The sequence below is a fragment of the Triticum urartu genome, chromosome 7, assembly GCF_003073215.2.
Source record: "Triticum urartu cultivar G1812 chromosome 7, Tu2.1, whole genome shotgun sequence".
NCBI lineage: Eukaryota > Viridiplantae > Streptophyta > Magnoliopsida > Poales > Poaceae > Triticum > Triticum urartu.
The window spans coordinates 304,505,621-304,530,884 of NC_053028.1; the positions used below are offsets into that span (position 1 = coordinate 304,505,621).

A 25,264-nucleotide genomic window follows, 5' to 3' on the forward strand; every position below is an offset into this window, starting at 1 on the left:
CATCGCCGCCTCCCACGTCGGCGCCCGTGCCCAGCCGCTGCAGCCTCCATGGAGTCGCCGCTACCACCGTCTTCATATTAACAGCTACTCTAGGGGGAATGACCGCATCATGCTCAACGCCGCCTCCATCGCCAGCACCGTTGCCCAGCCGCTGTAGCCTCCATCGTACTACTCTGGACTTGCCGCCGTTGCCATCATCTTCCCAAGTTGTGCTTCTTGATTACAGCGGTCAAGGTGGTTGCAGTGGCCGTGCGGTGAAGGAAAGGAGAGCTCGAGGCACCGGAGAGGTGGAAGGGGATCCCAGGTGGAAGAAGGTGGTGGCCACACATCAGCTATCGTCCTCCCCATGCCATCACGCCAATGTTCTGTTGGTGCTGATCCCGCACCACGGTGCACACAGTGTGTTTGAGGTAATGCCCGCTAGCACATACAGTAAATTTATCTCTTCTTATTTTATGATAATAGATCCTAAATTAATCTTTGATTACCACCGTCGCTAGGGCCTAGGGGACTCAGATTTTTCATGCATGAAATGTTTTGTTTTTAGGAATGTAGACTCTAAAATGGAGCAGACCACCCGCCCGCCAGATCTGTGCAACTTACCGATGGCCCGTCTTGAGCCCCGGCCCAGGCGGCCCTCCTCTGCTGTGATGCGGTCTTCACGCTCACTGACGTTAGTTTAATTAAGAGTTTGTTCGGTGTGTTAGAAGTGCATGGTAAGATGATGTGCACAAATAGCATTAGAAGAGTGGGCATATCCACTGGTTGGTATTTTTTCCTTCATAAAGTGGTGGTGGTTTCATTCAAGGTCTGTAGGTGCACTGCATGTATACTTCCGTGAACAGCAAAAAGCAAAGAAAATTTGACTTTTTGTTCATCTGCGTGCACTTCCTTTGCATATATGCTGATCAAAGTTTAACTTCAAAATGACAAGAGTATAACCCACATCGACATTGTGTATAGTAATTTTTGGTGCCAACTAATGCTATATATAATTTTGCAAATGTGTATGCTACACCCATAGTAACAAATCACATCTCAGATATCCTTTGTACTAAACCTGATAAGAGCTGCAAGAACAAACTCATAAATGGTTGTTCGACTTCATACATATTACAACAGAGTTGAATGTATAGGCCATAGATGTATTCTTATTCTTGATCGATTGACTGTAAAGCTATCAGATTTATTCTATATGAAACTCTGGCCTACCAGTTTCAAAAGATGAAGAATATAACCCACCAAATTATTTGCTTATTCTTGTATTTTGCTCAAGCTATCTTAATTTCTTCCTTTGATGCTCGCTAACTATCAAGGTGTGTGTTAATATAGCAATGCAGATGTGCTATTTTGGCTATATTATACTAACCTCATTAGTTTCATGTGCCTTCTGTTTATCATATTAGTTAGAATTACTATATCATGACGGGATCCTTTTTCTCCATGCACGGGAAGTACTTAACTTCCTCTTTGCAGAATTGACATGCTACGTATTACATGCAACAGGAGATTTATTTCTCAAGGTTAACGCACGTGCACACTTACTAGTTATACAAGCGACCAAGAATTTATTGTCACACACTGTTACAATGCAGAGACGTGCAAAGAAAGACAAACCAAAGAAAACAACAGCAACATCTTGCTCATCTATTAGTATAGGAGAGCTGTTGACGGATGCCTTGATTCATTCGTCCTGGGTTTTCTCGGAAGTTACCAGCACTCGTGGGCTGACATTGTCCTGCATATGAGATTGCAGAGAGGAAGGGGACAAGAAAAGGGCAGGAGCATGTTTGTTTCGCCTAGATTAAGAGGGTTCCATATATTAATGTAAAAGCAGCGCAGGCGACAACTGTGGCGACTGCAGAGCAAGTTACTCATGCTCCATCACTAAAACACAAGTATTTTACAATTTTACACTACTATTGTCACATTAACATCTATTCAAACTGTTGCCAGGAAAGGGGGGAAACTAAGCATACCAAAATCTGATTTCTCCAGTAATTTTACATGTCTTGTCTAGCCGCAACCAAAGAAACTGAAATAATGGGACAAGGGTTCCTGCAATCAACAAATCAACATAGTTACCTCTTTGAACGACGTCTTCTATGGAATCTTATCATGCCATGAGTTATATGAGAACGTCCTAAGATCTAGGTTATGAAGCAGGCTAACAATGAATAGTACCATGGAAGTGACAGAAACACTCAAAGATATTAAGAATCACAACCCTTCAAACACAACAGAAAGAATGTCCCCAACCAAAAGGAAGCAGTATTTGATGAACTAATATTGCTACAAAGCATGTATATGCACAGAAGCAGTATTTGATCAACTAATATTGCTACAGAGCATGTATATTGCATGTAAATCAACTATCAACTAAGAGTGAGATAACAAAGGAGTATCACATTCAGCGTTATTGTCTAGCTCCTCTAGGTCACGTATAATAAAAATATAACCACAGCTGAATGTGTATTAGAATACAGGACAAATTACGCTCTCAGTTCCTTGTATAGAAGGCAAAAAATATGGTCTCGAATATAGTATAGTCAAGTTGCAAGGTCAGGGTTGTATGGTATGTTCTCCAAATCATTTTTTGCATTTTTGGTCGCAGCATGAAATTGCACAGATACTCACCAGCTAGGCCCACCTAAGAAATATTACTGGGGCCAGATCGACATTTGGAATGGACAATAGGCCCCAAATGCGACCTCTGGAGACCAACAATATTACCATCAGGTGCATTCATGTAAACTGCACCTTTGTACATCCACTCTTCAGTTTCATCGCTGTAGAAATCCTCAAATGGCTCTTGACATAAAGCACATGTTGTTTGGTTTTCATCGGCAGGAACAGCCATTTCTTTCTCTTTATTTCTGTCAGGGATTGGTTCCGTGAGCTCGAAAGAAGGAACACCATCATTTCCTACCGTTTCTGCTGCTCTTAACCATTCCCCCACAGTGACAAAATATTTACGTGAAGATTGCTTGCGATTTTTGGAATTTCTGTTTTTCGTAACATGCCAATCCATATGAGCACGGTGCTCTTCCTGGCATTTAAAACGAAGGCCACACGTTTTGCATTGCCTGTGGAGATCCTGATACAGAGCATTAATGACAGACTCGTTCCGCACCTTGAGGTCTACATTGAAGTCAACTCCAACAGAGTCCTAAATGAACATGTATACATATACAATAAAAATCATTGTATTAACTGCATAACAAAATAATATTAGATAGCTGTAACGTAATAAGATGCACACATGCATGAGAAGTACCTGAGGTTGACTAGAAGGCTCCAGTGTAATTACACCATGATTCATAAGGTTACTTAAAATTCCAGAGAAATATGTTGTAGGCCCACCAACTTGTGATGAAGATGGACCCATCTGCAACGAAGCAGGAGGTAGGCCACGATGTAATGGAGGCAGAGCAAAACTAGACACTGACGACACACCATAGGGTTGCACAGTAGGTGTTACAGAAAAGGTGTTTGGTAGAGGTGTAACTGGTGGTACTGCTGCACTACCTCCTTGTCCTTGGAATGGATTTTGGGGGGGAGCTATAGGCATGCTGGGGGCAAAGCTTCTAAATGCCTCCGGAGGATGGGAATGGGAATGAGGATGAAACTGTGGCACATCATGAGGCTGAGATTGATTTCCAAAATTTGTACCTTGATTTTGTTGACTCGATGACAACAAATCTGGGTGCTGGTATGGTGGTTGAGCTAAGTTACCGGTACTTACAGTTTTCCGATCCAATGCATCATATAGATGCCGAGGAACAAATACAGATGAATTGACTCCATGCCTGATAAATGGCCTAACTTCAAGACTATCTGTTGCACCTCTAATATCTTTTGTATTATGTGGTGGTTGACTATGATGATGAAGAGGCCATTCTATGGGAGCAGGAGCAGGCGAGGACCTATTAGTCAAGGGTAAGTCTACATGCATAGCATCATATGGACCACCAGTGGCCAACATCTTGACAGGCATTTCAACATCAGTGGGCAGTGCCAACCTATTCAGTGTTGATGAAGGTTGAGGTGCTTGTATTCGCAAAGGCAGGCCATTAGTCTGCTGCCACGGTGGAGCTGACATAGCAAGAATTCTTCCAGGATCAAGGGTATTCTCAGAACTATGGTACTCTGAAATAGCTCCATTTTGCAGACCAAAATTGCCTGGATATCTCCTACTAGTGGCTATGTCAACATGCTGCAAAAAAGACCAACGCTAAGTCAACAGGTAGTAAAGCGGGTCCACCTCAATACAACATTAGCTTATAAGTTGAACTGATAAAGGATTAAATATTGATAAGTTGCATTTAAACATTATGGCAATGGAGTAATATATTCCAGGACTGCACCATCCTTGCTACTGGTTTCTCTGAAGTCAAAACTGAACACTGTCCAAGAGAATCAAATGAGGTAGCCCATGACACTGCTAAAAGTTGTTTCCTTTCTCTTGAAACTAGTGTTTGGGATGAAGACCCTACTGGTTGCACTATGCCCATGATGATAAACGACATAACTCCATTTTGAGAAGCAATAAAGATAGCCACAAGGCATTCCCTCAAAAAAAAGTGCACTATTCAGAATTCAAACTTCAGAAGGCTACTTTGGAATCTACTACGCATGGTGTATGCACTCCTGAGTGTTAAAAAACTTGTTTGCAGACAGAATATATGCATTTCCATAGCATTCAAGTTCCAAAACCCAAATGAAGAAGTGCTGAAGTGGAAAGTCTGTTTTGTTCAAGTGATCCCTAACATTGTATGCAGGTAGTGAAGATGCATATGGACAAATATGTAGCCCATCAAAAGGAAAAGAATCACCATGAAAGAAAACATATAAGCCATACGAGACAGATACCCTTTTCAGTCATAAAATGTAACAACAATATCTTCGTACATAATTAGATTAGCTGCCAGAAATCTATGATTTGTTGCAAAGAATACTTCCACAAAACATAACTGTATAATTAATCAAATTTACAAACACACAAATAAAAATTGCTGATCTAGGTTGTATAAAACTGTCATCATGATAAAGTGAAAAACAAATTATATCTCAAAGCAGGGGTTAAAAGATCAATAGAAGAAAAATCATCGAAAAAGGAGAAGTGATAGAAGGTATGAGAAGTGTTGTGTCGATGTTACTATTCATTGTAATAAAAAAAAGGTCAGACAAGCGTACACCAGTCCTGTCTTCGAGATTTAGTGCTGGTCGAGGAGCCTGGCTTCGCCAGCTGCGCATCCCAATATCAGAATCCAGCTGCCCAGTGTTTGGCCCAGGAAATCCAGCTCTCAAAGTTTCAGAGGAAGGTAAAGACAGAATGTTGTTTCTATTTCGGGACAAAGTTGGACGCATATCCTCCCAAGTATACTCCTCTTCCTCTGAAGTGAGCCATTTTTGTGCACTGGATCTACTTGCCATGCCATTTGATTCTAGCCGTTGCATCTTGGGAAGCCTATCATCAGCATCATTGCCTTGAGAATTTCCGTAGGCATCAATAAGTTCTCTTGCACTTTGTTTCCTATATTCTTCATCAAGCGTGCTCATCGAAGGCCGTTGTGCACTATCCTCAAAAGCATGTTGCCATTCAAACCAACCATTTCTATCAGGCAATCTTCTAGGATCATGCCCCAATACAGAATGAGACAGCTGCGGCATCTCTAGTGGTCTTTTTGGGGATGCATTCCTAGGGAGCACATCAGGAGGTGGTGATCTGGACATATCTCTTCTTATCAATCCAATACGTGATTGAAATGTTTCTTGTTGATCAGGATTTTCAGTATACAGTATCATAGATCTCTGTCCATATGATTCCAGGAAAGATTATAAGCAACACTTGCGTTATAAGTAGAAATGACATGCTACATTGTAAGTTATAAAACTGAAAGGGTCAAATGCATTCTGAAATATATGGATACCATTTCATCTAAATAAATCTGAAGGACCTTGCATTCTCTTGATGGAAGACATCTAGCTAATACTGAAAATGAGCTGTATCAACCCAGCAACAAGAAATGGTAATAGGCTAGGAGCTATCAGAACTTCAGATGACCTAGAACAGAGGAAGAGTTTACAAATAGAAATAGCACATGATTGTCATCTCAAATAAATGTATTAGCCCCTAGGAAAATCTATAAAAGAAACAGTCTCCTTGTGTCTACCAATGAAGGAGCACAATCAGACTACTGCCGGGTCAGTAAGCAGTATGTACGTAACTAGCCTAAAGCAGGTATTCTGCTAGACTACTAAAAATGAAAAAAATATATATACCAGCACACCAAGATGCTGTCATCAGGGTTAGCCTGCTCCTAGCCCTTGGGAGTTGGAGCCACAACTGCGCTCAGACAAGCTCCTCCCAGCTGCCAGCAATGGCCCTCGTCAATATTTGTTGTGACCCAAATCATGATTTGAGTTCTGGTGCATGTTTGTTAGGAGGTTTTTTGTACTTCTCATTATTGCGTAGAGATCACCAAGGGAGATTGAACTAGGAGGTGAGAGAGCAAATGTAGCACCCACCGCAATCGTCACCAACTCAAATACTTCCAGTGGTATCAGGAAAGTAACATCATACCTTTAGCCCATCGACATCACCATGGATCCTACGCCAACACCCGAAATGCCAATTGGACCAATGACTAGAGCACGGGCCCGGCCCATGGAATCCGAGGTGAATTCACTCCTCTTCGAACTTCCTATGCCTTCCCATGAGACATGGCTACTACCTACAACCGGGACTCTATGCATACTCAGGTACCAAGGAATTGACCATGAAGAAGCGAGGGGAGAAGGCCAAGTCATAGTGGAGGAGAAGCGAGGAGACAAGGAAGAAATGCAGCCGAAACTATAGCGGCCAAACGTCCGGACGACTGCGGCCTCCAACGCGGACGTCCGACCTGACCCAGGACAATCCAGCTTCCAGCCCGCACGTCCGGCTCCTAGAGATCGCTCCATGCCCGACCACACCAGCTGGAGCAACGCCTGCATCAGCGGACAGACTATCCGCCATCCAACCCAGACGTCCGACCCCTGCCTGCGTGCAACTCAGGCCAAGAGGTCATGTACCCCTCTCCTACCACCCTCCTTTGCCCCTACACTATATACTGTACCCTGGACTCCCATTAGGGTTAGCAAAGCATATAACTAGACCTTGAGAGAGCTTTGGTCATCATATCTCCTCCTAGCCTCCCAAGGTATCCTAAGGGAGAAGGATTCACCAATTGGAGCACCAAGGCCTCCTTTCCCACTAGGATTTGGAGAAGAACGTCTCTCAAGGCCCCACCTCTCTTAGATGTTTTGGAAGAGCTTTTACTTCCTACTTGTTGCTTGTGGATCCTAAGGGAGAAGGATTCACCAACTGTTTGGGTGTTTGTAAAGTACATGTGTGATGAAACTTGTTCAATCTAGTTTATCCTCTTGTGTTTCTTGAGCTATTTCTGTTTTCTCCCCTTGCTGTGAAGATTGAGCATCAAATAAGGCTTTGCCCCACATCATATGCTCTCCTACACAAGAACTTGGAATGATGAGACTGTATGTGGGGTGCTTGACTGCTTGTAATGCTTTGCTTATGACCTTGATGGCTCGGTTTACACTGTTATGCTACCAAAATTTATAATAATGTAAGTTGGAAGCCCCAACATACTCGGTTATGTGGATTTCCAAGACAAGGCAGGTGATATGTTGCATACCTAAGAAGGGTGAAAAATGCAAAAGGTCTGACTTGCAAGTTGCTACCACCAAGTACTCCGCTACTGACAATACGATTTAATTTGTGCAATTTAGTTATGGATGAAAGCATGGAAGCACTACCAACTACTCAAAATGAGAAGAGTACAACTTCTCTAGTTCATACACAGAGAACGGCTCCTAGGTTTGGAAGCCAGGCTAGGAGTAGAACACAAAGGAAAAGATATGACAAAAGGAGCAAAAGGGCAGATGGAATACTGAATACCTGGAGCTTTGAAGAAGTGGAAGGAAATCCCCGCAAACTATTTGTTGTTAACCCATTAATATGATCCTCCGCCACGTCAAGCATTTGCCTGCCTCGAGTTGCTAGCTGATCCACCTGATTATTAAAAATTACTGACTTCAACAATTTTAATTTTGATCTGCAACAAGCCTCAAAGGTTGCCAGCCACAGAGGATAACAAGAACATACTTGAATTCCAAAAATTACACCCAACTATTGGCCATTATTGAACTGTCCCATTTAACGGATATAACAATATTCTTACCTTGGTACCATTCTTGAGTTGGTGTTGCGCTTCTAGATACTTTGGATTTACATGGATGCCATGAGATGGCCTAGGAGATAACGACTCTGGCTGTCGCGGAATAGTCGTTGTGGCAGGACGCTTATTCTCTGAAGGAGAAAACTGAAGCTCATCCTCGATCCCTTGAAGGACAGAAGAAGGGAACACTTGCGACCAGGTACGGAAGAGGTGTCGCATTGCAGGATGCTGTTTGGGATGAACTTCCCTGTATGCAAAACAAAATACCTTCTGCAATCGAGTGGCAAAGTCCTCTACATATTCTCTTCCTATGTTCTTCACGATACTATCTAGCAGATACAAAGATGGCAATTTCTGCTCGACTGGCACCTGCAAGAACATTGCAGAATGATGCCTATCATGCAAACAAACCTTAGGTGTAGAGATAATTGATAGAAGCAAGCATGTGAAATAAAAATTCTACCAGGATTAACTCTCATATTTTTCCATCTATAACTGCATAATGCCCTCTTCAGAAAAGAAAAAGGAAACATTGTTCTATCACCAAACATAAATAGACAAAATCATATCTGCCAAGTAACATCTAATTAGTTCACATCCAATCCAGTAATCCCCATAGTTTTAAAATACTATTCCCTAACACTTCCACTTCAGGCTGCAATCCTATTTTACAAGTTGACGACAACAGGACATCTGAACAGAATATAGTACCCCAGAAAACCAGCTTTCATCATAACTAACTGTCTCCACTGCTAATTTTATTCAGTTTCACCCTATCAAAAGTTCCTAGCCAAAATAGCAGTTGCCGTATCTGGCAACCAAATTATGCAACCGCAATGCCTATGCACAAGGTGGGTTTCAACCACATTACCAACTATGCACCCTATATCAGAAAAATAATACAGTATTAAGAATAGACAGAGCAAATTAGATCACAGTGTATACAACTCAAATTGCATTTATTTGCTTCAAAACTCCTAAATCCAAGTCACTGTGATTACTAAATTCTAGCTGTCGAATTTGTAACCAGCAACGTATCTACAAACAGTAACTCTGAGATTGCACACTACATGAGCACCAACGCATCTAAATGTTTCGCATGAAAATGCAGTGAACACACTATTCTAGGGACAAAGGGTGTGTAAAGGACATCAAGCCCAAACTTTAACAGTAGTTTCACGAAACTTCTCAACTTTGAGCAAACCCTAGCACCAGCGGAAATCTACAAGTAAGCATCGGCCGAATAAGCACAGCAAGCAGCTCCTCATGCAGACCTAGCCCTCAAATCCCAAGCCTTTCTTTCTCAAAATACAACATGACCGCCCTCGGGAAAAGCATGGAAGGGAGAGCAACCACCTCAAGGATGCGGGCGCAGATGACGTCGGCGATGCCCCTGGCGGCGAGCGCGGCGTGCTGGCCCGCGATGATGGTAAGCTCGGTGATGATGGGCTTGCAGTTGAAGGTGAGCTCGGCGAGGGCCTCCTTGTAGACGCCCACCACCGCGGCCGCCCCCGGCTCCTCTCCCGCCTCCTCCCGCAGCCGCGCGCGGAACCGCTCCACGACCTGGCCCACGACTGGGGCCGCCGCAGCGGCGGAGGCCATAGGGAGATCTAGGGTTTCGGGGGAAAGGGCGGCGTGGGCTAGGGTTTGGGAAGATGGCGACGAGGAGGCATGCGGAAGCGAAGCAAAGCCAAGCCAAGCCGGGAAGGAGTTGGATTGATTTGGGATTTGTAACACGGGACGATCGTCTGATCCTTTTCCCGATCGTCTTCGACCTGCCGTAATTTAATCCCGAGTAAGAGCAATGTTTGCTCCCAAGCTAGCCCCACCAAAAGTTTGGAAATAAGCGCATGATCATTTTTTTGGCGAATTGACGATCTCTATTTTCATTTCAGTATTAAAAATATCAAAAGTCTCCCTAAAAAATAATCAAACGTCATAATGGCTCAACCTACTATTCTTCCCACTTATCATGATGGCTCAACCGATCGATCCTCCTCCCTCCCCACCCCTCCATCCCCACGCGAAAATAATTCACATATGCACAAGGGCACAACCCGGAAAAAAAGAAACTTCAGCAACCCATGCACACACTTCTGAATCTTGCCCCAACCCCTCGGCCTCGATCCCATCTCTCATCTAAAATTTATTGTCGCCAATGTGCTCCCACCCGATCTCATCTCCATTTCAAAATTTATTGATGTCATTGTGCTTCCAGCCGACTCCACTCGCGTCCTACATACATCATCGTCCATGGCAGCCATGAAGACCATAGCGGCGGAGAAATAGTCATAATCCACCAGCGTCGTCGCCTAATTGTAGGGGAACCTGTCCACAACCTTTGTAACGATCCGAGACCGACGCTCTGGATGCCTTTCATGTTTTTGGGTTAGCCGTGTTAATTGCTTGCTTGTTGCATTTCATCATGGCATCATGCGCATTGTATTTGCATCCCTCCCTAATAATAAAGCACAGGTTGACTCCGTGTGTTCATAGTCACAATACCCCTTTTTTCTGCGAATTTGCGTTTTTGGTTTGAATTAAAACATATACGCGAGGTGGTACTAATCTATCCCTAATAATAAAGTATGGATTGACTCCGTGGGTTCACCGTCACAATATGTTTTTTCCTGTGAATTTACGTTGATCAACCACGGATTGCTTCTTCCTCCGTAAATTTCGTTTGTCCGTTCGTCGTTTGACTTTTGGTTTCACCCGTAAAAGTAAATTTCGCCGGCGCACTGGCCTAGCGCGTACACTCAAGTGGGTTCTCGGCCCAATAACAAGCGTGTTCCCATGGGCCCACTATGACGCCCCCCGATTCGATCGTACACTAATCATACACGCAAGTTGAAAGCACAAGTGCTCCCTAGGTGGTTTTGATAATTGATGACAACATATCTCCTGTTGGACTAACATTTCTATCTAGCATGTTTCAGATAAGTTCAACAATGGAGTGGCATGGACTAAAGGTTGTGGGAACTTCTTCAAGATGCTAAGGACAAAGGATTGGCTAAAGCTTAAAGCTCAAGACTCCTCATTTTACATTTTAGTGATCCAAGATCACATTGAGTCCATATGAAAAGCCAATACTATCAAGGAGGGATGAGGTGTTGCTTAATGAGCCTCTTGCTTCATGTGCTTAATGATATGCTCCAAAATCCTCAACTACTTTCCCACTTCCACATATGACCTAAACCCTAAGCCAAACTCGGTCTTACCGATTCTTCCTATCCGGCGCCACCGAGTTTCACTTGTCATAAGCCACTGTCAAACCCTAATCAGTTCGGTCTCACCGATGGGATCTCGGTCTCACCGAGCTGGGCTTGCAAACTCTCTGTTACCCATTGCAATATTCTCGGTCCCACCGAGATATGCAATCGGTCCCACTGAGTTTGCTTGACCAAATCTCAGTTTCACTTATTACCCAAATCGGTCCCACCGAGTTTGAGTAATCGGTCAAACCGAGTTTTGGATTTACCCTAACCCTAGCACATCGGTCCCACCGAGTTGATCCAGTCGGTCCCACCGAAATCTCTAATGGTCACTAGGTTTACCTTTTCGGTCCGACCGAGTTTGTTGATTCGGTCCCACCGAGATTGGAAAACTGTGTGTAACGGTTGGATTTTGTGTGGAGGCTATATATACCCCTCCACCTCCTCTTCATTCGTGGAGAGAGCCATCAGAACACATACACAATTCCAACTCATATGTTCTGAGAGAGAACCACCTACTCATGTGTTGAGATCAAGACATTCCATTCCTACCATATGAATCTTGATCTCTAGCCTTCCCAAGTTGCTTTCCACTCAAATATTTTTTCCACCAAATCCAAATCCTATGAGAGAGAGTTGAGTGTTGGAGAGACTATCATTTGAAGCACAAGAGCAAGGAGTTCATTACCTACACACCATTTGTTACTTCTTGGAGAGTGGTGCCTCCTAGATTGGCTAGGTGTCACTTGGGAGCCTCCGACAAGATTGTGGAGTTGAACCAAGGAGTTTGTAAGGGCAAGGAGATCGCCCACTTCGTGAAGATCTACCGCTAGTGAGGCAAGTCCTTCGTGGGCGATGGCCATGGTGGGATAGACAAGGTTGCTTCTTCGTGGACCCTTTGTGGGTGGTTGCTTCTTCGTGGACCCTTCGTGGGTGGAGCCCTTCGTGGACTCGCGCAACCGTTACCCTTTGTGGGTGGAGCCCTCCGTGGACTCGCGCAACTGTTACCCTTCGTGGGTTGAAGTCTCCATCAACGTGGATGTAGGATAGCACCACCTATCCGAACCACGGGAAAAACATCCATGTCTCCAATTGCGTTTGAATTCTCCAAACCCTTCCCCTTACATTCTTGCAAGTTGCATGCTTTACATTCCGCTGCTCATATACTCTTTGCATGCTTACTTGATATGTATTGTGTATGTTGAAATTGTGCCTAAAACTCCACTTAAACCTAAAAAGCTTAAAAATTGCAACTTTAGCACTAAGTGTCTAATCACCCCCCCTCTAGACACATCTACTTCTAGATCCTACACAAGTGTGTACGATCAAGATCAGGGACTCATGGGAATATATCACAAGATAACTCTAAAAAATAAATAAGTCATACAAGCATCATAATACAAGTCGGGGGCCTCGAAGGCTCGAATACAAGTGCTCGATCATAGAGGAGTCAGCGGAAACAACAATATCTGAGTACAGACATAAGTTAAACAAGTTGCCATAAGATGGCTAGCACAAACTCGGATACAGATCGAAAGAGGCGCAGGCCTCCTGCCTGGGATCCTCCTAAACTACTCCTGGTCATCATTGGCGACCTGCACGTAGTAGTAGGCACCCGCAGTGTAGTAGGAGTCGTCGAAGGTAGCGCCTGGCTCATGGGCTCCAGCATCTGGTTGCGACAACCGAGAAAAAAAGAGGGAAAAAATGGAGCAAAGCAACCGTGAGTACTCATCCAAAGTACTCGCAAGCAAGAATCTACACTACATATGCAATGGTATCAATGAAATGGGTAGTATTTGTGGACTGAACTGCAGAATGCCAGAATAAGAGGGGGATAGCTAGTCCTATCGAAAACTAAGCTTCTAGCGGCCTCCATCTTGAAGCATATAGAAGAGAGTAGCTGGTAAGTTCACCAAGTATCATCGTATAGCATAATCCTATTCGGCGATCCTCTCCTCTTTGCCCTGTGAGAGAGCGCTCACCGAGTTATATCTGGCACTTGAAAGAGTGTGTTTTATTAAGTATCTGGTTCTAACTATCATAAGGTCAAAGTACAACTCGGGGTCGTCTTTTTACCGAGGGACACGGTTATTCGAATAGATAAACTTCCCTGCAGGGGTGCACCACATTACCCAACAGGCTCGATCTCTCTGACCGGACACACTTTCCTGGGTCATGCCCGGCCTCGGAAGATCAACACATCGCAGCCCTACCTAGGCACAACGGAGAGGTCAACAAGCCGGTCTAGATCCTATGCGTGCAGGGGTCTGGGCCCATCGCCTGTTACACACCTACACATTGCGTACGCGGCCGGTGAGCAGACCTGGCCTCCCTTATACAAGAGCAGACGTTCCAGTCCAACCCGGCGCGCACCGCTCAGTCGCTGACGTCAAGAAGGCTTTGGCTGATACCACGATGTCGAGTGCCAATAACTGTTCCCGTGTAGTTGGTTAGTGCGTATAGGCCAGTGGCCAGACTCAGATCAAATACCAAGATCTCGTTAAGCATGTAATTGATGTAACCGTGGACGCCGACCAGGGCCAGGCCCACCACTCTCCTAGGTGGTCTCAACCTGCCCTGTCGCTCCGCCACAAAGAACCTGTAACGCCCCGAGATCGATGTGCCAGGTGTCCTCCAGTGATTCGTTGTTGTTGCCTTGTCATTGCTTGCGTGTCATGCATTGCATATCATGTCATCATGTGCATTTCTTTTGCATACGTGTTCGTCTTATGCATCCGAGCATTTTCCCCGTTGTCCGTTTTGCATTCCGGTGCTCCGTTCTCCTCCGATGGTCTTTTCTACCTTCTTCTCATGTGTGTGGATTAAACATTTCCGGATTGGACCAAGACTTGCCAAGCGGCCTTGGTTTACTACCGGTAGACCGCCTGTCAAGTTTCGTACCATTTGGACTTCGTTTGATGCTCCAACGGTTAACCGAGGGACCGAGAAGGCCTCGTGTGTGTTGCAGCCCAACACCCCTCCATTTTGGCCCAAAACCCACCTAAACCCCTTCCATCATCTCAGTCGTTCGATCATGATCGCGTGGCCGAAAATCGCACCTCATTTGGACTCTCCTAGCTCCCTCTACCTATAAATATGTGCACCCCGTTCATTTTCGCGGACGAAACCCTAGCCTCTTCTCCACCGCGCCGCCGGACACTTCTCCACCGCGCCGGACAATGTCCGCCGCCGCCGCCACCTCACCCGGACCAATCCGGAGCTGCCACGTCGCCCCGCTGCCGCTCCCGCCACTCCGCGCGCGCCACCTGTCAGCGCCGCGCCCTCCTCTCTCCTCCGCCGTCGCGGGCCCGCGCGGCCCAGATCCGGCCCGCGGGGCCCGAATCGCCCGCGCCTCCGTCCGACGAGGCCGCGCCATCTGCGCGAGGCAGCCGCCGCCGTCCTCGCCCCGCCGCCGCATGTCTTCATCGCCGGCCGCCGTCTCCGCCTTTCCCCACCGGCGGCTGCTTCTCCCGCCGGTGAGCCGCCCGCTCTTGCCGCCCTGCACGTCGCGCTCCACCGCCGCGGCCATGCGCCACTGTTCCTCCCCGCGAGAGCCCGCCGCCGGCTCGGGTTCGCCGGCTTTCTCCACGCCCTCCTCCTTCTTCGTCTTCGGCTAAACTCCGGCGAAGATCCGGCCGGCTACAGTGTCTCCGTCCATGCCTCGGTTCGCGTGCCGGATGAACCCTAGATCTGGAGGTCTATATTTTCACTAAGTCCCCGAAATTCCCTTGTTTCAAATGCTCATGTTCATCGTGCCGTAAATTTACATCCGTAGCTCCGTTTTGGGCATATAGCATATCAAAATGTTCGTCTCAGAGAGCACATCGTCTCATTCCATTGCATCATTTTCATTTGAGTTCATCTCGATGCCCGAAATGCTGTTGGAAGAGTGCTACTTGAGATAATTGTCAGATCTGCTACTCCATTTAGATATTTGTCATTTTTGCCATGATTAATGTGTGCATGATATGCCCCTGAGTTCTACCTATGTTTTGTTAAGGGTTTTGCCATCTTTCCAGAGGTGCAACCCATGTATTTTTGTGATGTGTGTGGTGACTAGCACAAGCTTGCAAAGTAAGGCACTTGGTAATGCTGATTTCAGGGACTTAGCATTTCCACTAAGTCCTTGATCTGTTCATTTCATGATGCCAGATGTTCATGTTGTTTCCTAGTGATCCGTGCCTCTTTTAAGGATGATTAGTAAGGATGTTTTGTTAATCTTGTAGTGCTTTATCCATCCATGTCTTTGTTTGCAATTATGGAGCACCCTAGCTCGAGTCAATCGAGCTCTACTTTTGCTATTTCGTGAATCTGGCCAGGTTGTCTACTTGTTAGCAATTTTGCCGAGGATGTTGTAGTTGACCCGTGCATGCTATGTTATTGTTCTTGCCATGTCTAGCTTGTATTTTGTGTATTCTTGATGGGTGTATGCTTAGATTGTCATGACTTGCTCTGTAGTGAGTGCATCGAGCTCGTAAACATGCCTACTTGATATCTGTTTCAGCATGCTCCAGTTTTCACTAAGTCTGTGACCTGATTATGTTTTTGCCATGTTCACATGCTTGCAATTGTATTTTCTGATCCCTTTTGGCTCAAGGTCACTAAGGGACTTTTGTTAAGCTCTTTGAGTAGCTCCATGCCATGCTTTACTTTGCCATGTTAAGTTCCTGTAGCATCTAGTTTTCATGCTCCAAAGAGATGCTATCTGATCTGAAATTCCAGACAAGTGTTAATTTCACTAAGTCTGAAATCTGTTTACCATATGCATTTTTGCCATGCTTGTTTGAACCTGTTAATGGATGAATTGGCCGTAGCTCAGTGCTAGACTTTTGTTAAGCATCATGAGTGGATCCCTTCCATGTATTTTGTTGCCATGTTTGGGTGCTGTAGCATGTTCATCTCATTGCATTTAGATAGCTACTTGCTGTAAATCGCAGAACGTGACCATATTTGAATTGCTTGCCTTTTCCAAACCATAACTCCGTTTCTGGTGATCTTTATATCGTTTTCAAGCGATTTCATCTCATCTTTCTAGTGGCACTCTTGGATTTCCAAGTTGAGGCCAGGTTCTTTCATTCCTTGTCAAATCATGCATATGCATCGCATCCCGCATCCCGCATATCATACCATGTTCATGTGTTGGTTGTTTACTATGTTGTGTGCTTCTTTTCCGGTGTTTGCTTCTTCGGGTTGGTTCCGATAACGTCGCGTTGTGAGGACCCGTTCGTCTAAGTTCCGTTTGTCTTCTTCATGGACTCGTTCTTCTTCCTTGCGGGATCTCAGGCAAGATGACCATACCCTCGAAATCACTTCTATCTTTGCTTGCTAGATGCTCGCTCTTTTGCTATGCCTATGCTGTGATACCTACCACTTGCTTATCATGCCTCCTATATTGTTGAACCAAGCCTCTAAACCACCTTGTCCTAGCAAACCGTTGTTTGGCTATGTTACCGCTTTGCTCAGCCCCTCTTATAGCGTTGTTAGTTGCAGGTGAAGATTGAAGTTTTGTTCCTTGTTGGAACATGGAGATGTTGTTCCTTGTTGGAACATGTTTACTTGTTGGGTTATCACAATATATCTTATTTAATTAATGCATCTATATACTTGGTAAAGGATGGAAGGCTCGGCCTTATGCCTGGTGTTTTGTTCCACTCTTGCCGTCCTAGTTTCCGTCATATCAGTGTTATGTTCTCGGATTTTGCGTCCCTTACGCGGTTGGGTAATAATGGGAACCCCTTGACAGGTCGCCTTAAGTAAAGCTCTTCCAGCAATGCCCAACATTGCTTTTACCATTCGCCACCTAGCCTTTTCTTTTCCCTTGGGAGTCGCGCTCCTGAGGGTCATCATTATTTTACCCCCCGGGCCAGTGCTCCTCTGAGTGTTGGTCCAACTGAGCGATGTCTGAGGCTACCAGGGGCAACTCTGGGCTGGCTTACCCGATGTCTTGCTCATCCGGTGTGCCCTGAGAACGAGATATGTGCAGCTCCTATCGGGATTTGTCGGCACATCTGGGTGGTGTTGCTGGTTTAGTTTTACCCTGTCAAAATGTCTTGTAGAATCGGGATACCGAGTCTGATCGGAATGTCTCGGGAGGAGGTCTATTCCTTCGTTGACCGTGAGAGCTTGTGATGGGCTAAGTTGGGACACCCCTGCAGGGATTTGAACTTTCGAAAGCCGTGCCAGCGGTTATGGGCAGATGGGAATTTGTTAATGTCCGGTTGTAGAAAACCTGAAGTTGATCTGAACTAAAATACATCAACCGCGTGTGTAACCGTGATGGTCTCTTTCCGGCGGAGTCCGGGAAGTGAACATGGTGTTGGAGTTATGTTTGACATAGGTTGTTCTAGGATCACTTCTTGATCATACTTTTATCGATCGTGCTTTGTCTTCTCTTCTCGTTTTCATTTGCGTATGTTAGCCACCATATATGCTAGTCGCTTGCTGCAGCTCCACCTCATACCTTTACCTTACCCATAAGCTTAAATAGTCTTGATCGCGAGGGTGCGAGATTGCTGAGTCCCCGTGGCTCATAGATACTTCCAAAACCAGCTTGCAGGTGCCGTTGAACCGTGCAGATGACGCTACCAAGCTCAAGGAGGAGCTCGATGAAGATCTTGTCCTTTGTGTTGTTTCGTTCTAGTTGATCAGTAGTGGAGCCCAGTCGGGGTCGATCGGGGACCTTGTCGCATTTGGGGTTCTTCTTTTATTTTGGTTCCGTAGTCGGGCCTTGATTGTATTTGGATGTTGTAATGCTTTATTCATGTAATTGTGTGAAGTGGCGATTTTAAGCCAACTATGTATCTCTTTCCCTTATGTATTACATGGATTGTGTGAAGATTACCTCACTTGCGACATTGCTTTCAATGCGGTTATGCCTCTAAGTCATGCTTCGACACATGGGAGATATAGCCGCATCGAGGGCGTGACAGAACCACTCAGAGGGCTGTCGGGACAAATGTTCTTTCAACCCCTAATCCGTGAATCACTCGCGGGTACTCTACGAGCCGACCTGACTTTAGCCACCACATGTATCATATATATGTATGTAAGTATATACCCGTGATCACCTCCCAAGTGATCACGGCCCGATAGTATAGCATGGCAGACGGACAAGAATGTAGGGCCACTGATGATAAACTAGCATCCTATACTAAGCATTTAGGATTGCAGGTAAAGGTAACAACAATAGTAGCAAATACAGGCTATGCAGCAGAATAGGATTAACCGAAAGCAGTAACATGCTACACTACTCTAATGCAAACAGTAGAGAGAAGAAAAAGGCGATATCGGGTTGATCAAGGGGGGGGGGCTTGCCTGGAAGCTCAGTTGAGAATGAGGGGTCGTCAATACCGTAGTTGTACTGGGTAGTAGCAGCGTTGGTCTCGGTGTCTAACGAGAGAAGAGGGGGAAGAAACAATAAATATAAAGCAAACGTATGCATGATGATGCATGACATGACAATAAGTGGTGCTAGGTGTGCCCTAACGCGGTAGTAGGTGATACCGGCAAAGGGGGGATACATCTGGGAAAGTATTCCCGGTGTTTGACGTTTTCGGGCAAATGAAATGGAGGCGGATTGTTGCATGTTCGCTATGCTAGGGACATGCGGCGAACGAATAGACTGCGTATTCAGACTCGTCTCGTCGTTCTGAGCAACTTTCATGTACAAAGTATTTTCATCCGAGTTACATATTATTTTATATTAATTTTCAAAGTTTCAATTCATTTTTGAAATTCCTGGATTTATTATTAATTCGAAATTAAAATAGAAATTCTAAGTGTACCCAGAGGTTGCCTAGCCTAGTCTATGACGGTTGGGTCAGGGGGCTTGGTTGACTGTTGACCAGGTCAATGATTAACCAGTCAATAGGGTTAGTGGACCCACATGTAAGTGTAATATGTGACAAACTTATTTTAGCTAATCAATTTACCTAGTGGGGCCACATGTAATGGACCCCAAGTGGGGTGCGTTAGTACAAGAGTGAATTAGTACTAGAGGGATTAGTACTAATCTAATGGGGGCCGACCTCTTGGACAGAGGTAGTAGCTGCAGCCGCAGCACGCACGAGCACACAAGGGTGCCGGTGGCTGAAACCAGGGACACCATCAGCAGGGACGCAGGCGTGCACGCACGTGCGGGCTGGGCGTAGCCATTACGCGGCCCGAGCAGCAGCAGTTAGAGCACGCGGCAGCAGCAGACCGCATCATGCAGAGCGGCAGCAAGCAGAGCGGCGACAACAAGCGAAGCATAGCAGCAGCAGGCAGCGGCAGAAGGAATAGCCGCTAGCAGAAGCATCGGGCAGCAACAAGGAGGAGGCGTGCTAGCGCTTGCGACTAAGGAGAGCAGGGCACGACCCTAGGCGGCAGCAGGCACGAGCGGGGTTCAGGGGCACGGTCGCGGCCACGGGGCGATGGGGGTCGGCCACGCGGGCGGCGCGAGCGGCAACAGCAAGTACGCAGGAGCAGCAGCAGTTCACAAGGAGCAGCAGCAACTCCGAGCACGCACGCTCGTATGTACGTGTATGCATGAGATCGGGGACAGAGGCTACAATAATGAATCGAGGGGGCAAGTAGGGGGTGGAGGAGGAGCTCACTGCGGTGCCGAAGACGAGCTCGAGGAGGCCAGGGAAGGTCAGGGTCAAGTGAATCGACGATGGCGGTCGGTGATGCAGACGGTCAAATAAGAGCTCGATGGTGGCGACGTGGGTCTCTCCTGCTCGATTTGCTCTGCGAGGACGACGTAGCAGACGATGATGGAGTGGCCGGACACTGTCTCACGGCCCGGGGACGACGGTGGCTACGTGAGCGAGTTCGGCCATGGCGACAAGGCTCGGCTGTGCAATGCGGATGCGAGAGCGAGTGAGGGAGAAGGGAAAGTGGGCGCTAGGTTTGACCGCGAGGGAGAGGAGGCTGGGCGTGACCTTATCCGAATGGGGGAAGCGGTGGATGTCTGCCATGGCGGCATCGACGGGCAGGGTGGCTGGGATGGCTGCCACGCCCTCCTCTACCTCCTGTAGCAGGAGGAAGGGGATGAGTGGAGTGTGGGCTGACCGGTTGTGGCCTGGTGGGCTGGGCTAGCAACTGTTCATAGTGGGCTAAAGTGCATACTAGTTAGGTTTCTTCTTCATTTACTATTTTCCCTATGGTTTTCTATTTATTTTAGCTATCAAACAAACTTTTTCAAATGTGCCACTTAGCACACAATTACTAGGCAATATTTTAAAGCAACACACAAAGTTACAATTCATTTTGAAAAGGTTGGATATTTATCTAAATTGAAACAGTAAATTTAATTGTTGCTAACTCTGTTTTAAATAGATAGGGACATTTTATTAATTCAAAATATGTTGGGTAATTCATGATAAATAATTAGGGATTTATTTTAACCCAGCCTACATCTTTATTTTATTATTAGAAAATTTAATAAATTGACTTGCATTTGAATTTGAATTCGAGTTTGGTTTGGATCAAAGTGAGGTTTAGAAAACTAATCGCGATGACATGGCACCATTAGTGTGTGGTTACTATAGCTTAACTACCTGGGCGTTACAGCCACTGATACATCTCCAACGTATCTACTTTTTTTCATGCTTTTCCTCTTGTTTTGAACTCTAATTTGCATGATTTGAGTGAAACTAACCCCGGACTGACGTTGTTTTCAACAGAACTACCATGGTGTTGTTTTTCTGCAGAAATAAAAGTTCTCAGAATTGAACAAAACTTTGCGAGAATTTTTTATATCAATAATAAGAATTTTTGGAGCCAAGACCTACCAGAGAGGGGCACCTAGGTGGGCACAACCCACCAGGGCGCCCCCCTCTCCTAGCGCGCCCAGGTGGGTTATACCCACTTGGTGGCCCCGCATACCTCAACCCTGACACTATAAATTCCTATTTTCGAAGAAAAAAATTAGGGAGAAAGATTTTATTGTGATCCACGAGACGGAGCCGCCGCCAAGCCATGTTCTTCCTCACGAGGGCAGATCTGGAGTCCGTGGGGCTCCGGAGAGGGGGATCTTCGTTCTTCGTCATCACCAACCCTTATCCATCGCCAATTCCATGATGCTCCCCACTGGGAGTGAGTAATTTCTTCGTAGGCTCGCTGGTCGGTGAGGAGTTGGATGAGATTCATCATGTAATCGAGTTAGTTTTGTTAGGCCCTGATCCCTAGTATCCACTATGTTCTTAGATTGATGTTGCTATGACTTTGCCATGCTTAATACTTGTCACTTTGGGCCCAGGTGCCATGATTTCAGATCTGAACCGTTTATGTTATCACCATTATATCCATGTTCTAGATCCGATCTTGCAAGTTATAGTCACCTACTACGTGTTATGATCTGACAACCCCGGAGTGACAACAACCGGGCCCACTCTAGGTGATGACCGTAGTTTGAGGAGTTCATGTATTCACTATGTGTTAATGCTTTGTTCCGGTTCTTTATTAAAAGGAGGCCTTAATATCCCTTAGTTTCTGATATGGACCCCGCTGCCACGGGAGGGTAGGACAAAAGATGTCATGCAAGTTCTTTTGATAAAGCACGTATGACTATTTACGGAATACATGCCTACATTATATCGATGAACTGGAGCTAGTGCCGTATCACCCTAGGTTATAACTGTCACATGATGAATATCATCCAACAAGTCACTGATCCAATGCCTACGAACTTTTCCATATTGTTTCTGCTAAGCTACTACTGCTATCATCATTGTTACACTTGCTACAAAATTACTGCTATCACTGTTACTATTACTATTGCTACTGTCACTACTATCAAAACTATCAAACTACTTTGCTACTGATCACTTTGCTGCAGATAATTAATCTCCAGGTGTGGTTGAATTGACAACTCAGCTGCTAATACCTTCGAATATTCTTTGACTCCCCTTGTGTCGAATCTATAAACTTGGGTTGAATACTCTATCCTCAAAAACTGTTGCGATCCCCTATACTTGTGGGTTATCAGCCACCCAGGTGGACATCCAAGTAAGAGCTAAAAAGAAAAGGCACCGCATTGCAAACACGTGACCTTGCTAACCCTAAGATGGAAGTCACGCCATTCTAGCCAGCTGAGTCGGCTAGCTGATGTGAATAAAACAAAGCTATTCTTAGTTGTAGACTACATATATCCCTAATATCTATCCCTCTATCCCTATCCCTATTATCCCCATATATAATATGCGAGGTGGGTTCACCGTCACAATACACTTTCTTTCTGTGAATTTACATTTTCAGTTTGAATTTAAAACATATATGCGAGGTGGTACTAATCTATCCCTAATAATAAAGCATGGATTGACTCCATGGGTTCACCGTCACAATATGCTTTCTTCCCATGAATTTACGTTGATCGACCACGGATTGCTTCTTCCTCCGTAAATTTCATCCGTCCGTCCGTCGTTTGATTTTTTGTTTCATCCATAAAAGTAATTTCGCCAACGCACTGGCCCAGTGCATACACTCGAGTGGATTCTCGGCCCAATAACAAGCGTGTCCCCATGGGCCACCTAGGCGGACATCCAAGGAAAAGCTAAAAAGAAAAAGCACCGCATTGCAAGAATTCGAACACGTGACCTCGCTAACCCTGAGATGGAAGTCATGCCATTATAGCCAGCTGAGTCTGCTAGCTGATGTGAATAAAACAAAGTTATTTATTAGTTGTATACTACAACAGACGTGGAGGTTGTGGGCTAGCTGAACATGCAGGTAGCCATATTAAGAATCCTAATTCAACTTAGCTACATGTACAAGTCTGTAGAAAAAGCACCTATGTTTTCAGTTCGTTTCGTACGTAATTCTTACCAGCTACATTGTTTCTCAGCTGCAAAAAAGGTCTTCTCTATTGGGCCGTCAGCAACAAGAATGGGCTATGCTGGAAGTCACGAAAAAGAAGCACCGAAAAATAATACTTTGCTAGGGATCGAGCTTATAACTTCTCGTCGAGTATAAGCCGCAACAATCAATTATCATTAGTCCCATATTGCTCCCTTACACTTATTCACATCAATTTATATACGTTTTTTAGTTCGTTGTCTGGCATGAGCTAAGACCCAAGATCCATGAGACATGGATGTTGGATTTATTGGGACAGAGGGAGAAAATCTACTAGATTATATGTTGGCTAAATTGAAAAGAAATTGTGAGGTGTTTGTGGTGGAATTAAAGGAAGAGAAGAGAGAGACCATCGAATTATATGCTGGCTAATGTAAGTGCATCTAGTGTCCCTTAATGATTTTGGTGTATTGAAGACTTATAGGTTAAGGGACTAATGCATTTGTGAGTGTACACATGTCTATAAGTCTATGAGGAGTTTGATTTTTACAGAGAAAGTCGACCCCTGAAAATGAATGTCTTCAACTGAAGACTTTGAAAGTGAAGAAATTGGTGTAACCCTGAAGACTTGATATTCATGCGAGGAATATGAAGCGTGAAGACTTTTGTTTTCGTAGTTTCATTTTCTCTTTCTTGAGTCATAGGAAACACCATACATTTAAAGGGGGCCGAGGTAAAACTAAGAAAAAGTGCAGTCAATCTCAAAATCCTACACCTACCAATCCTTTAGAGTGAAGCCATTGGAAATCTCATACAGTGCAGTCAATTTCTTCAGTGACAGAGACAAAGATCTTCCGGTCCCTCGGGAATTGGCTCTGACTAAGGAGTTAGGAATTCGCCAGTGCAAACTACCTACAAGTGAGGAACATGATAACCCTGAGGAATTTGACAGTCAAATTTCTGACCGTTGCTGTGCTATGCGCCAGCTGTCCCAAAATATCTACCCACCTAACGGTCATATCATTGAAGGGCATTTATGTCTTATCATGTCGGGCTGCTCCCTGGGCTATAAATAGCCGCCCCCCTACAACCACTAGCTGGTTGACTGCTTCGCGAGAAACTGACACTTCTCATTGAGAGCATCCCATCCTCCGAGGACTTTGAGCGAAAATCATCAAGTGAGGAAAACCTAAACCCAAACACCTACAAACCCAAAGTGATTGAGCATCACTGAAGAGATTGTTCCTGTGTGGAACCGACGCTTGTTACCTTTGAGGACTGTGCATCCTCCAGATGGTTAGGCGTCATGGTCTAGAGCATTTGATGTGGAGCATCCCACATTCATCCCCATGTACACTCCGACTACTCTCCAAGCCCCAAGAGGACATACGACGAGACCTCGAACTACGTCATCGGACACAAGGTGAACTCGCTCCTCTCCAAATCGTCACTTTCCACATGCGAGACATGGCTACTACCTCAAACATGTGTGCTATGCATGACCAGGAACCAAGAGGAAGACAATGGACAAGACGGTGAGGACACCAAGCGCAAGGAACAAGAGAAGGAGCTGCCCGGAGGCTACAGCCACCGGACGACCGGTCCTTACCGGACGTCCGACCCCCTCCAACGATCGGACGTCCGAACGTCTTCAGAAATCCGCAGCCTGAAGCCCGAGCCAAATGAGCGGACGTCCGACGCCCCCGGACGACCGGCGACCGGACGACCGGCCACTTCCAGAAATCTGGTGCCAGCTATCCCGAGCCAAAACACCGGGCGTCCGACAAGTACCGGACGACCGGACCCTCGCGAGCCACCGGACATCCGGTACCCATCGGATGACCGACGCCTGTCTATGCGCAGAGTATCGGGCCTAGGCCCATGTATTCCCCACTTACCCCTTCATGGACCTAGACTACATATACTCCTCCATTTCCTCCTAGTTAGGGTTAGCGTTGTGATAGCTCATACTAGAGATAGAGCCCCGCTCATCCACATCGGATCTACTCCACGAGAGAGACCACTGCCCCT

At 45.6% G+C, this 25,264-nt stretch overlaps 1 protein-coding gene across 1 annotated transcript; it reads right to left on the reverse strand.

The window, feature by feature from the left end:
- Positions 1-1,766: 1,766 nt before the first annotated feature.
- On the reverse strand, positions 1,767-10,020 carry LOC125522350 (polyadenylation and cleavage factor homolog 4-like). The gene is made up of 7 exons (XM_048687413.1): positions 9,600-10,020; positions 8,247-8,612; positions 7,964-8,077; positions 5,197-5,814; positions 3,278-4,216; positions 2,638-3,169; positions 1,767-2,058 (listed from the first exon to the last, which is right to left on the reverse strand). Exons 1-6 carry the CDS (start codon positions 9,843-9,845, stop codon positions 2,651-2,653), a joined length of 2,802 nt encoding a protein of 933 aa, XP_048543370.1. The 5' UTR covers positions 9,846-10,020; the 3' UTR covers positions 1,767-2,058; positions 2,638-2,650.
- Positions 10,021-25,264: the final 15,244 nt, after the last annotated feature.